The sequence below is a fragment of the Hirsutella rhossiliensis genome, assembly GCF_020360975.1.
Source record: "Hirsutella rhossiliensis strain HR02 chromosome Unknown scaffold00009, whole genome shotgun sequence".
Taxonomy (NCBI): domain Eukaryota; kingdom Fungi; phylum Ascomycota; class Sordariomycetes; order Hypocreales; family Ophiocordycipitaceae; genus Hirsutella; species Hirsutella rhossiliensis.
The window spans coordinates 1,105,429-1,122,165 of record NW_025408675.1 but is presented as its reverse complement, the minus strand read 5'-3'; the positions used below and the strand labels follow the sequence as shown (position 1 = coordinate 1,122,165).

At 57.7% G+C, this 16,737-nt stretch overlaps 4 protein-coding genes across 4 annotated transcripts; 2 read left to right on the top strand and 2 right to left on the bottom strand.

The window, feature by feature from the left end:
- Nucleotides 1-19: 19 nt before the first annotated feature.
- Nucleotides 20-8,035, top strand: HRG_08047 (down-regulated in metastasis domain-containing protein; the record flags this gene model as incomplete). The annotated part of the gene is made up of 4 exons (XM_044866518.1): nucleotides 20-1,404; nucleotides 1,453-1,497; nucleotides 1,567-1,663; nucleotides 1,709-8,035. 4 exons carry the CDS (start codon nucleotides 20-22, stop codon nucleotides 8,033-8,035), a joined length of 7,854 nt encoding a protein of 2,617 aa, XP_044718407.1.
- Nucleotides 8,036-8,358: 323 nt separating this feature from the next.
- HRG_08046 (DNL zinc finger domain-containing protein) lies at nucleotides 8,359-8,985 on the bottom strand (the record flags this gene model as incomplete). Its single annotated transcript, XM_044866517.1, has 1 exon — nucleotides 8,359-8,985. The coding sequence occupies one exon, from the start codon at nucleotides 8,983-8,985 to the stop codon at nucleotides 8,359-8,361; it is 627 nt and encodes a 208-aa protein (XP_044718406.1).
- Nucleotides 8,986-9,471: 486 nt separating this feature from the next.
- Nucleotides 9,472-11,301, top strand: HRG_08045 (SNF5 / SMARCB1 / INI1 domain-containing protein; the record flags this gene model as incomplete). Its single annotated transcript, XM_044866516.1, has 2 exons — nucleotides 9,472-11,133; nucleotides 11,206-11,301. The coding sequence occupies 2 exons, from the start codon at nucleotides 9,472-9,474 to the stop codon at nucleotides 11,299-11,301; spliced, it is 1,758 nt and encodes a 585-aa protein (XP_044718405.1).
- A 1,210-nt stretch (nucleotides 11,302-12,511) lies between these two features.
- On the bottom strand, nucleotides 12,512-14,564 carry HRG_08044 (cytochrome p450 domain-containing protein; the record flags this gene model as incomplete). The annotated part of the gene is made up of 6 exons (XM_044866515.1): nucleotides 12,512-12,705; nucleotides 12,803-12,904; nucleotides 12,999-13,282; nucleotides 13,392-13,866; nucleotides 13,936-14,118; nucleotides 14,189-14,564. 6 exons carry the CDS (start codon nucleotides 14,562-14,564, stop codon nucleotides 12,512-12,514), a joined length of 1,614 nt encoding a protein of 537 aa, XP_044718404.1.
- Nucleotides 14,565-16,737: the final 2,173 nt, after the last annotated feature.

The window sequence follows — 16,737 nt, the reverse complement described above, 5'->3', positions numbered from 1 at the left end:
CAGCCATCAGACCGCCACGATGCCGTCCAACAAACAGTCTGGGCGCATCGAAAAGGTGCGCAAGCACAGGCTCGGCGGCAACCACCTCAAGAACCACCGCTGGGAGTCCTTCTCGACCAAGATCGCAAGGCTCAACTCGCTGCAACATTTGCGCAAAGTCCGCCGCCATGACCTCGACACCGAAGACCTGTCGACGTCGACATCCTACTTCCAGAATGGGCTGCAGAAATGGAGCGAGCTCAACCTGTCGAAGCCGTTTTGCTCCTTCAAGTCTGCGGTTCTGCCCCTGTCCGAGAGCCTGCCGCAGATCCTCCACTACGAAGAGAGGATTATGCAGTTGCTGGCCCAGTATATATCTCTGCACGACAAGGATGCCCTCGAGCCGCTGCTCGATCTTCTGACGGCGCTTGCGCATGACTTGGGCGTGCGCTTCGAGAAACACTTTCCCCGCAGTCTGGGCCTGCTCCTGGCTATCGTCCAGAAACCCCAGGAGGTCGAGGTCATTGAGTGGACGTTTGGCGCCATGGCATTTCTCTTCAAATATCTCTCCAAACTCCTAGTACCCGACTTGAAGCCGACATTTGACGTCCTGACGCCGCTCCTCGGCAAGTCCCGACAGCCTCCGCACATTGCGCGATTCGCCGCCGAAGCCATGAGCTTCCTCGTTCGCAAGGCTGCCGCTCCGTCTCACCGCGAGGCGGCGCTCGTTTCGTTTGTCGAGCACGTCAGAAATGACCTGCCGAGTGCGGCAGAAACCCGTCAGTTTACTCTGTACAAGGACGGTCTAATGACCATGTTCGCCGAGGCAGTCAAGGGGACCGACATGACCATCCATTCAGCTGGCGGCGCAATCATCTCCGCCCTCATAGACGCCATCCCCGAGGAGGAATACACGTTAAACCGAGACTCTCATTGGCTCGACCTTGTCTGTGGAGTTCTCACCAGCACCATCCACTACGTAACTGCGGATACCATCGAGAGTTTGGCGGAGGAAGTCTTCGATAAAATTCGGTCCAAAAGGGAGATCTTTGCACACGGCTCTGTCCAGTGGCAGACGGCCCCCTTGATAAAAATCCTCAGTGTTCTGGCTGGTGTCCGAAAGGGGACCCGAGTCCGAAATTGGGACCCCCTGATCCGCGAGCTAGTCTCCCTTCTCAGCATCACTGGAAAGTCGGCGGAAGACATACGCCAAGACCAACATGACATTGTGTGGAACTCGATTATCTCCAGGGTTGCCATTGTCTGGTACCACGCGCCCATCGATGTTTTGATACCGCACATTACGCCGCTCCTCCAATCATTGACCAGAGAACCGCTCCTAAAATGGTATATCCCATTTTGCGCGTATTTCTGTGATCTGGACCAGAACCGTTTTGGGATCTTATTCCGGAACAGTTTTCAGAAGTAGGTTCAGCCGTACCCTGGCCTTGGGCAAGCGTTAACAGTTCGTAGATTCGTGGCAACCCACTGGTCCGAAGGGCAGAATCAAGACGTACTGTGCGTGTTGCTCCCGAAAATGATCAAAGACGGAGCGTTCCCGCCCCTCGGCGAAAAAAACTGCTGCAGACTACCCCAGGCCTGGCAAGATCAGATCGTGTCAAAGTTTGAGCGCCTGGAAATCTCCCCCTTTCCGGAACGAGGTCCTTACAACAAAGATCCCCAGGTCTGGAGAGACAGATGCCTGCCTCAGTATGCTGGGTTGCTTCAGCTACTTGAGATGACTGCTGTTCATCCTTCGACCAATGCTCGAATTGCCGAACTGCTGCTACGAAAGCTGAAGCTCGCCCTCCGACCGTCGTCTTCTCTGGCGTCAGATGAGGTGCATTTCATTGTTAGCCATGGATTCCAAGCCTACCTCCGCATGGGCAAGGCGGGCGGGCTCCTTGACACCTCCCTGAGCCCCCTGCTTCGTGCTGCAGTCCGGCGCTTTGCGCGGTCTGTTGGTTTTCTCCAGGCCTACTTGGAATACGAGCGGCTTCGTCTTGAGGGACGTCACGAGACTGAGAAGCAAGACAGCCCTGTGAGTGATGAGTCGGCGCCTGGCGAGGACTCTGCGACGGAATCTCTCTTTGAAAATCTCAGTTCCCCGTCTCATCACATTCGGCTAGCCTCTCTCGAGCTTCTAAAGCAATTGGGCGACACTCAGGGACTGTCAGAGTGTGTTGGCATCATGATTGAACTCGAGCAGATTCCTCTGCGTCTTGACAACACGAGAACCATTGCCATGCTGCTGCGAAAGCTGGGCCAGCAATATTCCTCGATCGATTCTTCGGGGCCGAGGATTGCTATTCCTAGGTTCATCTTCGGCATGTTGACCGTCAAGCTATCTCCGGTCTGGGACTCCGCAGTTGAAGTGCTGCAGCACATCACTCAGACCAAGCTCGGCGAAGACGCGGTGGCGGCGATTGCACTTGAGTGGCTGGAGAACCCCTCTGCTCGGTGGACTCCATCTGCTCACGCGGGCGACACCACCCGCCCTCCAGTATATACCAACTTCGAGTGTACTGCATTGGGCTACCTCGAGAGGTCAGCTGACGCTATTCTGAACATCGTTGAGAAGGCCGATGATATGATGCTGCGAAGTTTCGACGAAAAGCAACAGTTGGCCGAGCCCATTCTCGCCAATGCCAGATCTCGCGCGCTTAAAGTCTTGAATGCGATGCCGACTATCGCGGAGAAAAGATCTCGCCGGCTGGTGCCACACCTTCTCTCGTGGTTGACTGACGAGGACGAAGCGCCCAGTGCTCCCGACGAAGAGGCGCCCCAAGATCAAAGGTCGGATTGGTCATTGGCTGATCGGAAGGCAATCTTGGGAGTCTTTTCTCGATTCGTTAATCCAAGAGTTGTGTACCAGCAGGATAGCGTGTATAGAGCATTGCTGAAACTGATGGAAAACGGCGACGTCGAGATCCAGAAACTCGCACTCAAAGCCATTTTGGCTTGGAAGCAGGAGGGAGTCAAAACGTACCAGGAAAACCTCGAGTACTTGCTCGACGACGCTCGATTCAAGGACGAAATCGCTGTTTTTTTGCAGGGAGACAGTGTCATCAAACCCGAGCACCGATCTGAACTGATGCCCGTCTTACTGCGACTTCTGTACGGCCGCACCATCTCGAAAAAGGGGGCAGCAAGTGGCCGAAACGGTCTCCAAGCCACCCGTCTTGCCGTGCTGCGCAACCTCTCGGTGGACGACATGGGGAGCTTTCTTGATATCGCTGCGGGCAAGTTGAAGGAAGTCCGCGTCACCGTTGCACCCACCCAGCGAAAGAAGTTCTTTGAAGAGGCCATTTTATCAGTTCGGAAACAAATGGGTTTTCTGAACATGATATCGTCCTTCATATCAGAACTTGGCTCAAGCGTGGAGCCCTACGTGGAGACGTTACTCAATGCGGTTCTCTACTGCCTTGTTTACTCCTCCAGGAGGCTCAACGAATCATTGTCTGATCAGGAGACCGGCTCGGAAGAAGACGACAAGAACAGAAACAACTCGCTGCTCAAGGCAACAAGATCGCTGGGCATCAAGTGCTTGACAGCGCTCTTCCAAAACGCGCAAAACTTTCAATGGGATCCTTACCACGACGTCATTGTCGAAGAAGTCATAGCCCCCAGACTGGACAATCTCCCGACCGAGACGACGCAGGGCGTGTCGGGCATGTTGCAACTGGTCTCTACCCTGTCGGTGCTCCCCAGGTCGGCCTTGCTTCTCGCGCCACACCAAAAATGCCTCCCTCAAGGCGTTCTTCCCAAGGTCGTCGCCTGTCTCGGGGTCGAGAAAACCAAGGATGAGGTCAAAATCTTCGTCCTCGTACTTCTTCAGAACTTGGTCAGGCTCGCTCTTGCGCCCGCCAGCGAGTCCGAGTTCAACGAAGTCATCATGGCCGAGCTCCTTGATCCAAACGCCCGGGCCATCTTGGCCAACATCATGACTGTGCTGAGGACGCCGACCATTAGCAACAGCCTACTCGAGGCAAGCGTCGAGACCATCTTGGCACTCGCGCCCGTCCTGCAGGACCTGGACAACGCACAGGCCGTCATCCGCATATCAAGCTTCCTGCTGAAACAGCCCCCACGACGCGTGAACCCGAAAATCAAGGGCAGGATCTTGTTGATTGTCGAGCAGTTTGTCGCAGTATCTGATGCTGCCAAGGATCTGGTTTTGTTGAGCGAGGTTTACGACACGCTGTCGTCCCTCTTCAGCTACTTCAAAGACAGGCAGAACCGGCACTCCTTGTGTCAAGCAATGAAAGCCATTTCTCAACAAGACGCTGATGTAGCAGAGATCGCCAGCCTCTGCTTGGAGCTGAACACGTTCAAAGAGGGCCGCGTCGACGAACCAGACTACGACAGGCGGCTGGCATCGTTCAATGCCATTTCAACTGACCGAGATCTCCCCTGGACGCCAAAGCAGTGGTTACCGCTCTTGCACAACTTGATCTTTTTCATTCGCATGGATGAGGAGTTTGGAATTCTTTCATCAAACTCGGCTGATGGCATACGCCGCTTCATCAAAACGACTGCTGATTGTCAGTCAGAGAGCTCGAAGCAGGCGTTCGAAGCATACATGAAGGATATCCTGATGCCCTCGATCTATTCTGGTGCGCGCGAGTCATCCGGAACTGTTCGGCGAGAATATTTGCGTGTCTTTGGATTCCTCCTAACCGTGATGCCCGACTGGGCCCCCGTCGCCGACCTGAGCGGTCTCATGAGCGAACGCCAGGAGGACACCTTGGAGCCGACCTTCTTTTTCGACATCTTGAGCCCTGCTACATCTCGGCAGCTCGAGGCTCTTCGCACCTTGGAAGCGGCAAACTCTGCCAAGGAGATGAGCAGCCAGAATCTCACCCAGTTCTTCATCCCCCTCCTGGAACACTTCATCTTCGGGCGAGTCGACGGCAGTGACGACCACGGCCTTGGCGCTCAAGCAACAAGCACCATTGCCAATCTCGCCATGTCACTCCAGTGGAGCCACTGGCGATCTACTTTTCATCGATACAGTAGTTACATAGTGTCACGTCCGGAAATGCAGAAGCATACCATACGACTCCTGGGCAGGTTCTCGGATGCTCTGGTTGACTCTCTGGACCGCCAACAACCGGAAAATATGGACATGGACCAGCCAGACGTGGATCAGCCGGACGTGGACCAGCCGGACGAGGACCAGCCGGACGAAGTCTTCTCGCCGGTCCTGCGGAGACTACGCCAAACGGCGCCCAAGACACCACAGCTTGCAATTGATGTCCTCGATTACTTCCTGCCTCCTCTTGTCAAGCATCTCCACGAAAAGGACGAATCAGAGGTCAGTTATCGAGTACCGGTGGGCGTGGTCATTGTCAAGCTATTAAAGCTGCTGCCTTCAGAACAAATGGACCAAAAGCTTGCCGGCGTGTTGACAGATATCTGCCACATCTTGCGCAGCAAGGCGTGGGAGTCTAGAGAGATGGCTCGAGACACGTTGGTAAAGATTGCTGTGGTTTTGGGACCGTCATTCTTCGGATTTATCCTCAAGGAACTGCGAGGCGCGCTCACTCGAGGCTATCAGTTGCACGTCCTCTCATACACGATGCATTCCATCCTCGTGGCTGTGGTGCCAACGCTTGCGCCCGGAGATCTGGACCACTGCTTGCCTGGCATTGTCACTGTTGTCATGGATGACATTTTCGGCGTAATTGGGCAGGAAAAGGATGCCGATGGCTACATCAGCCAGATGAAAGAAATCAAGAGCTCCAAAAGCCAAGATTCAATGGAGCTGGTGGCAAAGAATGCCTCCATCAGCCGCCTTGTCGCGCTTGTCAGACCCCTTCAGTCACTTCTCATGCAAAAGGTGGACTTGAAGATGGTGCGCAAGATCGACTCGCTGATGGGCCGGATAGGCTCTGGCCTTTTGCAGAATCCTGCAGCCGAGTCTCGCGATACATTGGTTTTCTGCTACGAAGTCATCCAGGAGACCTATCGCAGCCAGCGGCCCGAAGCTGAGCAGAAGCTGGACCCCAGACTGAGGAAGTATCTCGTGCAGAAGGGCGCAAAGAAGAGCGGAGAGCGCGGCAAAACCACGAAGCACACATACAAACTTGTGCGCTTCGCGCTTGACATCTTGCGGTCCATGTTCAAGAAGCATGATAGCTTGCGAACTCCATCCAGTGTCGCCGGCTTTCTCCCAATTCTGGGTGACGCCATCGTTGGTACCGAGGAAGAAGTCAAGATTTCAGCCTTCCGACTCCTTGCCACCATCGTCAAAGTCCCCTTCACCACCGACGACGGCAAGAACATTTACAAGGTTGCCGTCAAGGAGGCAACAAAGAGCATCTCAATGGCGACTTCATCCACCACAGACCTGTCTCAAGCTGCGCTGAAGATGCTTGCAGTGGTTCTTCGGGAAAGACAAGACATTCCAATCAAGGACGCAGCCATTGACATGCTTCTCGGCAAGTTGAAGGAGGATTTCACGGAGCCGCTCTATCGGCATGTCACGTTCAACTTTCTGCGGTCCGTCTTGGATCGTCGCATCGAGACTGCCGTAGTCTACGACACAGTTGACCATGTTGGCACGGTGATGATCAGCAACGACGACAAGGACACGCGAGACCTGGCCCGTGGCGCCTTTTTCCAGTTCATCCGGGAGTACCCTCAGAAGAAGGCGAGATGGGGCAAGCAACTCGACTTTGTAGTGGCCAACCTCAAGTACGACCGCGAGGGTGGCCGCCTGTCCGTCATGGAGATTATACACTTGCTGCTCATGAAGTCGGCGGATGACTTTGTTCAAGAAATCGCAGGGACGTGCTTCTTGCCGCTGTTTTTGGTCCTCGCAAACGACGACAGCGACAAGTGCCGCCTCGCCGCCGCAGAGCTGCTCAAGAAGATTTTCCACAAGTCGGACAAGGAGCGGACTCAAAAATTTCTGACGCTTCTACGATCATGGCTGGAAAAGGATAACAACCCGATGGTTCAGAGGCTGGCACTACAAGTGTTTGGTTTCTATTTCGAGTCTAATGAGGGCTCGATCAAGAATACGAAGGACTTCAGGCTCGTACTGGCGAAATGCATGGGCATCCTGGGATCCAAGGTTATTGTGGACGCGGACGAGCAGCTCGTGGAAACCACACTTGGAATCGTCCGACACTTGACAATGGTATCGGGCGATCAGACACTGTCTGCCAATAGAGAGGAACTATGGGCAGACGTTGCTGGCTGTCTCCGGCATCCCGCGCCCCTTGTCAAACTGACAGCTTCGAGATTGATCAACACTTACCTCGTCGATTTCGCGAAGCAGAGGCGCAGCTCTTCGAGGGGCGAAACCATTGAGGGCTCTCACGGCCTCGTGTTGACGGTTGATGACACATTCAAGCTCACGCGCCTGGCTCTTGGGACGCTGAACGGGCATGAGGTTGATGAAACCCTGGCTACCGAACTCGTACAGATGTTGGTTTTCCTAGGGTCTTGTCTTCCGGCCACAGAGGTCACGGTGGACGAATTGGAGCCCGAGGAGGGCTCGGAAGACAAGGAAGAGGCCGAGGTGGATGACTACGATCGAAAGAATCTGGAATATCTCTTTTGGCGACTATCTGGGATTATCCGAAAGGAAATCCCCCCGAGGTCGGCGGCCATCAACTCCAAGGTGGCGGCCATGGAGATTCTGGAAACAGTCTGCCGCAGGGCATCAATTTTGCAGATTGAACCGTCTCTGAAGACTATTCTTACGCCGCTGCAGCATCTGACTGACCCGTCGATCTCGGCGCCCTTCAGCAACGACGAGGGGTTCAAGACGAAGCTCGAGGACGTCAAGACGAGAGCCCAGATTCTCATGGACTCGCTGCAGAAGAAGTTTGGCACGACGGCGTACAGCAAGACGCTGCTGGAGATTCGCGAGGAAGTGAGGGCCAGGAGGATGCAGAGGACGAGCAAGAGGAAGATTGAGGCGGTTGCTCATCCAGAAAAGTACGGGCAAGACAAGCGAAAGAGGTTTGAGAAGAACAAGGAGCGGCGCAAGGTGCGGTCAAGGGAGCACAAGTCGATGCGGCAGTCTTACAATTCGTGGTGATTGGCCGGCATTGGTTGGCGTGAGCATGGGCAAGGCGTTTTGGAAGACGGAAAAGGGTTCAATGAGTGCATTTCGAAGGGACTGTAGGCCGAGTCCAATTGCATTGTGCATAGTATTCATACATTGACGTCGATCCGTCTCGGACGAGTCTTGTTTGCTCGTCTTTTGACCCAAACTACCAACGCACGACGCGGTAATTACTCCGAGGCAGAGAGGGGTATTTGAAATAAAATGATGCTGACGCCGGGACCGCATTGCCACTCTCCAATGACTTGGCATGCGAGGGAAACTCGTCGTAGTTGTACATGCAAGGGGGGGGCCCGTCACGAGTCTCGCGCCTCCCTCGAATCGCCGGTCAGTCTCTCGGACGTCTCTTTCGTGGACTGCTCAGGCGGCTCATCGGGCCAGAACTCGACGTCGCCGTCCTCGCCCAGGCTGCCGCGCTTGACGAGGCGGCCCCGTTCCCGCATGAGATCCTCCACGGTGATCTTGCGGTCGCCAAAGATTTCGAGATGGTCGCTGATGACGTGGCGGTCCCGGCAGCCAGGGCAGGTGATGAGGATGGAGCCGGTGTGATAGCCCTGCTTGGAGATGTTGTGGTGGGAGCGGTGGCCGCAGGGGACGCAGGTGAAGGAGAGCTGGTAGTAGGCGGCCTGGCGGTGGGCGTGTCGCGGGATGGCGGGCCGCCCGCTTTCGCTGTCGGGAGCCTGGCCCGAGACGATGGCCTCGGCCTCGTGCTGGGGCTTGAGCTGGACGGAGGGGCCCTTGGGTTGCGCGGGACGCGGGATGGCGTGGGCGAAGCGGACATGGGAGGGTGCAAAGCCTCTTGTTGTCCACGATGAGGCGGCACCTTTGGGTGTGAACTGCGATGCTCGGAGAGCCCACGGGCGGGCGGGCTGCGACAGGCGAGACAGGAGCGAAGGGATCACTGCTGCTGCGTTGGACGCCATGACGAAGCTGCTTCCTTTGTCGAAGATGTGGATGAAGAGAAAGTCGCAGAGTGACTACGACGAAGGCAGGCGGGGTGTAGGGTAAGTTGTGGAAAAAGAAGGAAAGAAGGAAAAAAGGAAGAAAAGGAAGCCTGCCGTCGTTGCCTGATTACGTAAGGGGCGAGGCGGACAGCAAGTCCCATTTTTCCCGCCAGCAACGCTTTGCTATGATTGCCCCAGTCGCGACGCCAGCACCGTCGTTTTTTTCGCCCGGCAAGTCATAGTCAGCCAGCCAATCCATGCAGCATCGCCCCGGCTCGCAGCTACTCGCGACTTTCCCCTTGGACTCCCCGGCGTCGAGCGCGAACCGCCGCGGGCACAACGCGCTGTTGCAGCCTCGCGCATCGCCGAAGCGAGGGCGCGAACAAAGGGCGGTGCGCCATCATCTGGCCTCGGTGGCAGCTCCTTGCGCCAGCATGAGGTGACAGCCACGGGCTCGCACACGACATGATGGAACGATCGAAACCACAGGCCTTTCAGTCGACGTACGCGCCGCGGCTGCGCGCCTACAACAACTCTCTCCTCACGCCCGTCCTGCAAACCGCGCCCGTCGGACCGCTGTCGAGGACGACCAAGCGAGGCACCACCATCATCAACTACGCCGAGGACGGCTTCGACGACCTCGACGATGACAGCGATGATCCCCGCCGGCGGCCCACGGGCCTGCGCAGCTTGCGCAAGGAGGACTCGGCCTCGAGGCTCGACATGGCCGACAAGGCCGGCAAGGAAACAAGGGAGCCCGTCGACGTCCAGGGCATCTGGCGGGACTGGATGGGCAAGAACCGGTCCGTGAGGAGCGACCAGCAAAACTCGGCCCAGGCCAACTTGCCCCTGACGCTCATCCCGATCCGCATCGACCTCGACATACCGTCCTTTATCCCCCAAGCGCCCTTTCCGCCCCCCAATCCCAACGCCGTCGACATCTCCATGCCGCAATACCGCCAGGGCGAGGCCACGATTCCCTACAAGCTGAGAGACATTTTCTGCTGGAACCTGCACGAAACGCTCATAACCACGGATCAGTTTGCCCAGACCTTGGCCCAGGACCTCGACCTCCCCAACCGGGCCAACGTCGTGGCCGAAATCAGCAAGCAGATCCGCACACAGCTCGAGGAGTATGCCGGCGTCGCCCTGCACCCACTCTTCCACACAGAACAGACTGCTCCGGCGCCGACGCAACTGCCGGCCGCCGCCGCTAACGGAACCGTCGTCGGCACGCCCCGGCCGAGCTTGCCGCTCAAGTCTAGAGCCGGCTCTCCCGCGTCGTTTGCCAGGGGATTGTCGCGGCCAGATACGCCCGCCCAGACCGGAGGACCGGCGACGCCGTCTCAGGCTCCCGCGCCCAACGTGACGGCCGAAGCGACGCCGATCCTGCCCGACTCGGACGACTATAACCCCGACGATACTTATCGCTGCGTCATCCACCTCAACCTGAACCTGTCGTCCATGCTCTACACGGACAAGTTCGAGTGGTCTCTCCTCCACCCCCCCGGAACAGCCGAAGCCTTTGCAAAGACAACGTGTGCCGACCTCGGGTTGGCGGGCGAGTGGGTGCCCGCCATGACCCACGCCATCTACGAAGCGGTCCTGCGCCTCAAGAAGGAGGCGTGCGAAGCAGGCGGGCTTGTCTCGGGCTGGGGCGGAGTGCAGCAGGACTTGCCCAACGACGCTGCCAACGGCACCGAGGCTGGCTGGCGGTATGACCCCGAACACCTGGCAGACGAATGGGAGCCAAAGGTCGAGATCCTGAGCAAGGAAGAGATGGAGAAGCGAGAGGGCGACCGCGAACGGCAGGTGCGGAGGTTACGGCGCGAGACGGCGCGCTTCAGCTCCACGGCCGGCATGCTGGGCGGCACCCCGTTTGGGGCCCCCGCCGAGCTGGAGGAGGAGAGGATGGGCAGGGGCGAGCGCTTTAAGAAGAAGCGTCGGTTCCGCAGCCTGAGCCCACTTGCGCGCGGAGGGACGCCGGGAGGCCGAGGCACGCCCGACGGCGGCTACGGAGGCGGCGGCGCCCTGACCGACATGGAGAGGACCACCTGGCGCTGCTCCCACTGCCGCACGTGGGGAACCAGCGTCTGGGCCGTCCGCGACGGTCCTGCTGGCCAAAAGGTGAGCCGCCTTTTCTATACTTCTTCTCCGCCTGGGTCTGAATTTGCAGAGTCGCTAATCGGTAAGCCAAAGTCCTTGTGCGCCAGCTGCGGCTACCTTTACGAGCGCGACGGCAAGCTTCCCCGCCAGACCAAGAACCTGCACCTGCAAGACGTTCGAGCTGTTTAATGCCCGTGGCCGCCATGAGCTCCCGGAAGACGATACGTTTCCGGTCTCCAGCTTCGGCCCGCCTCGGCCTCGACGCTTCTGCTGTCGAGGCACTGGATCCGTCGCCGCCCCCTTCCTCCCCCCCCCTTACCAACGACCCGCTTCGATCCGCGGCGAGCCTGTGCCTTTTGTCCTGGATGTCTTTTTGTATTTCTTAGCAGCCCGCCTGAAGATGGCGGAATACCGCACGGTTCGGGATGGACTTGCACTCTTATGATCTTTTCCTTTTTGCCCCAGGAGAAATTTGTCTCCTTGCAAGCGCTCGGGAGGGAAGGAGACGACGAAGAAAGGATGACCCCTGTGCTGTGGCGATGCTAGGCGAGGGAGGCATTCGCAAAGAGAAAACACAAAGAGAGAAGGAGAACGGTAGGTGGCGAGTGGATGGCGTCTGAGGAGTACCGGTCAAACAAACCGCCCTTCCTCCCCTTGTCCCGCTCGGCAATTTTTAACTCTGCGCCGCACATACACAGCCAACGACTTCGCTCCCGTCGTGATGTAGACCCTGGTACGGGCAGGAGAGAAAGGGGGGGGATTTTGAGGATGTCTCGCGGGCTCGCCTTTGCGTGTAAATTAGGATGGGCATATCAAGTGCTGATACGACGGCTATGGATGGAAGAGAAGAGAGCTCGCGATGCTCCATACCGGAGCGTGGCCATGTGCTGTGCTATGTAAAGACTGCCTGTGCCAGAGGTGTGTGTATAGTAGAAGCACTCGAGCTGCTGCCTGCTGGCCTGGACGAAGATGGCTGCCAGGTGAGATGTCGACAGAAGCTGAGGCCGGGGTATCGGTGGCCACGGCGCGCATGAGTGCATGTGCTTGGGGGCCAACGGAAGAAGACGTTGGTATCCAGGCATCCAGGCGTACTGTATACACGCGTACTGTATATTGCAAGGGCAAAAGCCTTCTACATGCAAAACGAAGAAGGGGCCCAGATGTGTGGTGTGGTCAGCGAGGCATTTTCGCCCCTGCTCCCGCCTCTTCGACACATGCAGTATGAGGACGGAGCTCACGGATAGACCCGTGAATACATAGCTCTGCCTGATGTTCTCCTCGTTCTCCTTCCTGCATGGAACACAGTCCTACTCGTATAATGCAAAACGGATCTGGGGACGTGGAACGAATCTACCACGTCGAGCCAAGCTGACTGCAGCACCTCGACACACTTCCATCGTCATGCCTCGTCCCTTGGCACGAAACATAGCCGCAATGCCCCCGGTCGAGGCGTAAACCGGTCCTTGATGTCTTCCATCACGCGCAGGTTGTCGTCGCCCGGCCCGGCATGGAATTCGTACTTCTTGACGAGCCTTGCAACGACGTATCTCATCGTGTCCATGGCCATGGAGCGACCGACACAAGAGCGATGGCCTGCAAGCAGGATTCGGGTCAGCCCGGAGCAGCAGAGACGCCTGACGGCCGCAACGAGCTGCGTCCAGGTCGACAGCAAGGGGTCGAGCCGCCTTACCTATGCCAAATGGGTTGTAGGCGGCCATGTTGAGGATCATTTCGGGACGCGTAGTCCACCGCTCGGGAACAAAGTCGTGAGGCTTCTCGAAGCAGTCGTCTCCTAGCAGAGAGTGAGTTTGGTATGGGATATACATGGTCAGACGTAACACGAATGTCTTCTCTTGCGGACAACAGCATTTGTTGGGGAGACTTACTTCTCGCAATGGAGAATCGAGGAGCGACAATGGTGGTGTTGGGAGGGATGAATGTGCCTGCGATATCGATGCCCCTGGCCGTAGTCTTTCGGTTGCCGGCGGTGAGCAGGGCAGGATACAGACGATGCGCCTCCTTGATGACCGCGTTGAGGTGGGCCAGCCCGGCCAGGGCCGCGAGGTCGGTGACGTGGACATGGGCGAGCTCCAGGTAGATCTTGTGGGCGTGCTCGGGGTGCTTGGCAAGCTCGCAGAAGACGGCCGTCAGGGCAACGGCCGTGGGCTCGCTGCGTCGAGGCCGTGAGCACGCGGATCCAGGCTTCACGCGCCTGTGGACAAGGGCAAGGGCAAGGGCAAGGGCAGGGGCAAGGGCAAGGGCAAGGACTCGGGACATACCTCCCAGCCAGAATGGCAACCAGGCTGTCTCCCTCCAGCCAGAGGCGCCTGTCCTCGTCCTTGGCGTCGGCATCGCCTTCCATCAAGTAATGCACCAAGTCCGGAGTCTGGCCAGAGCTGCCACTCTGGATCCGATGGTGCATCTGCGCGCTGCTCCAGGCGACGGCGTCGAACCAGTCCCCGAGCACGCCGACCCGGGGCCCCAGCTTGAAGCTGAGCTGGAAGAGCCACGGGGCCGGGCTCAGGGGCCCGACGAGGGAGAAGGCGCTCAGCAGCTTGGGGACCATGTAGTGCCAGTCGCGGGCCTGCAGCATGCGAAAGGACCTGCTGAAGGTGAAGTCGCTCATGGCGTCGAGGCCAAACCACAGAAGCAGGTCGCGCACGTCGGAGACCCTGCGGGCCCTGGCATCGGCCTCGATGCACCGGTCAAGCTGGTCGACGTGCTTCAGCATCTTGGCCTCGTGCTCCGCCACGGCTACATGTCCGGGCGGCTGGTCAGTACTCAGTAGATACTCGTGCCCCTTGGATGCCGGCCGAGACGTACCCTTGGCGGTGAAGCCGCGGTTCCATTCTCGACGGCGAGCGGCGTGGACCGACTTGTCGCGGACCGTGACGAGGCCGAGGCTGGGGTGTATCAGATCGTACCAGTCGGCTTTGATGCACTCGGAGCGAGGCGACTCCAGGGCCACGAAGACGTCGGGATGGAAGACGGTCACCTCGGCCGGGCCTGGGCGTCGTCAGACACGCATCTCAGGGGCTTGCGGCATCCCGAGGGACCTCAGGGGCTGTTTGTTTACCGGTCCTCACAAAGTCGCCATACTTGGCATGCAGATGGGCAAGCACAAGGTGGTTCTTGGAGTGCCTGGCAGCCCAGACGTGCCACAGCTTGGAGACGCGCGCGTACCACGGCCCGGGGAAGCCGGCGGCGGTCAGGGGGTGGAAGAAGACGCGGTACAGGACGATGCTGCCGACGAGGCCCGGCAGGTAGCCCCAACTGCCGCGCGCCACCATGTCGAGGAGCCCGCAGAGGACCGAGCCGCGGCAGACGGCGGCGAGCGCAGGGCACGCGAGGTAGAGGGCGCTGTGGGAGAGGGCAATCTGGGGGGTCTGGAGGTGCCACTCGCCGCGGATGAAGAGGCAGACGTGGGCGAGGACACCGACGACGAGGCCCATGGCGGGGACGAGGAGGTCGGGGGCATTCATCGTTGTTGGCCTTGGTTGATGCGTCTGGACAGCGTCAATGTTGTCGACAGTTCGACACCGTCGGGCTTGACGATGGCCTGGTTCCTTGACGCCCAACGATCGAATGCTCTTGGCGGGACGCGGGATATTGCTGTTCTCTGGACGATCTGGGCAGCCATTCCCCAGCTGGCGAGGCTGATATACATATGTCCAAGGCGTATTCATCAAGACGTACACCGAGCCCCCTGCTCAGGTCCGGGCCCCAAGGGCAAATAGCTGAGGGTTGCCGCCACCAGCTGGACCCGTAGGAGTTGCATCCCGGCGCCGACTAACAAAGGACATGGACGGGTATGACGAGCCTCTTCCGAGTCGCACTGCTACGCTGGTGGGCACCCGAGACGACGGGCCTGCGTGAGACTCGATGCTCTCTCTGTACCTGGTACGCGTGTAACTTGCACGACATTGGCGAGACGTCGTGATGGGGGGTCGAGGCCTCGAGTAGCTGTAGCTTCGGTTACGGCCGGCCGGGGCCTCGAATCGAGTGTCGCGCTGCGTGTGGTGGCGACTGGTTGGACTCCCCCGGCCCCCATGATATGCAGCGTCTTGATCGGTCCTGTGAAAGGCCTCTAGTGAGTTGATACAACTAACTAGTCCCTATGCTGTTTACTATCAAGATAGAGAAGAAAGAAAGAAAGAAAGAGAATCTACTACATGAGAGCACAATAGCATTTTATAGCTTCGAGCCAATGGAAGGTTCTAGAAGCTAGGCGGCGCAGCCGCCGTTAAAGCGGCTTGCCCGTTACATTACCTCCTCCCTTCCAACGTTTCCTCTTCCGGGGTCGTGGCAATCTGTGGCAAGATGACTTGAGAAGGTGACACTCCTTTATGCTTCTTCCATTGCTTCCATGCATCGGTGTGTCGAATAGTAGTAAGGGGTTCCCACGTAGGCTGCGAGTAATCATGCCATTTTACGAGCACCTTCTTATGCGTACCTTCCATTCTTTCATCCAGAATTCTTTCAACAAGGTACATCTTTCGCCGTCCACCAGCACCGGTGGGGCACTCTCTTGATCGAGTTTCTGCGAAGGCAATGGGTCTCCGGGGACTGGCCGGAGTAGGTCGACGTGAAAGACTGGATGGATGCGCCCAGGCACATCCAACCTGTAGGCATGTGGGCTAACTTCCGCGAGCACTTGATATTTGGCATGTAGCCAATCGAGCTTCTTGCAGGGTCGCGATGTTTTGACATTTCTCAAGTTGAGGTATACCCAATCCCCAGGCTCGTATCTCGGTGCGGCTGTCCTGTGCTTGTTGGCTTGCGCTTGCTGTATTTCCTGGGCCATAGCTATCGCTGCTTGCGCAAACTCCGTGGCGTCCTGTAGTCTCTGAATAAAATCCTCCGCTGTCGCTTCCCCCTGCGTCGTGTCTTCCGTTCTTCGATGCTCAACTAATTGGATTGGCTCGTTGTGGTAGCCGTGCATGAAGAAGAACGGACTCAGTCCGGTGGAGGTTGCTTCCTCTCGTTAATAGTCGCCATCGCGATTGGAAGCAAGTCTAACCAGTTCTCCTGCAGATAATTCGTCCATATCCGAAGAATCCTCTCTACCTCTTGGTTCATTCGTTCTGTTGCACCGTCGGTTTGTGGATGGTACGCCGTCGACAACCGCTGCTCGATCCCTAGCATCTGACAGAAACTTTTCCACATACCACTGACAAACTGGGGACCCTGATCACTGGTTATAGCCGTTGGGATGCCATGGACAGGGTAGTGTCGTTCGAAGAGTCTTCTTGCAACCGCTTCTGTGGAAATATCGTTCAATCCTTCGAGTTCGACGCCTTTGGTGAGTCGGTCCGTGACCACCATGCAGTTCGTCGCGCCATCTTTCCCCGACGGTGGGAGGTCAGTAATAAAGTCAATGGTAATTTCGCTCCATATGCGTTGCGGAATAGGGAGCGGCTTTAGGAGTCCTTTCTTTGTATCCTCCAGATGGTGTTTCGTCCGCAAACCTCGCAGTTGCGCACAAACCGACGTACATCGCTAGCGGCACCCGGCCAGAAGAAGCGTCTCGACAGAGTCGAGTACGTGAGGTCCCTTCCAGGATGTCCGGTGATATGAGAGTCGTGAGTTTCCTGGATGATCTTTGTACGTAGCGGCTCCGAACCG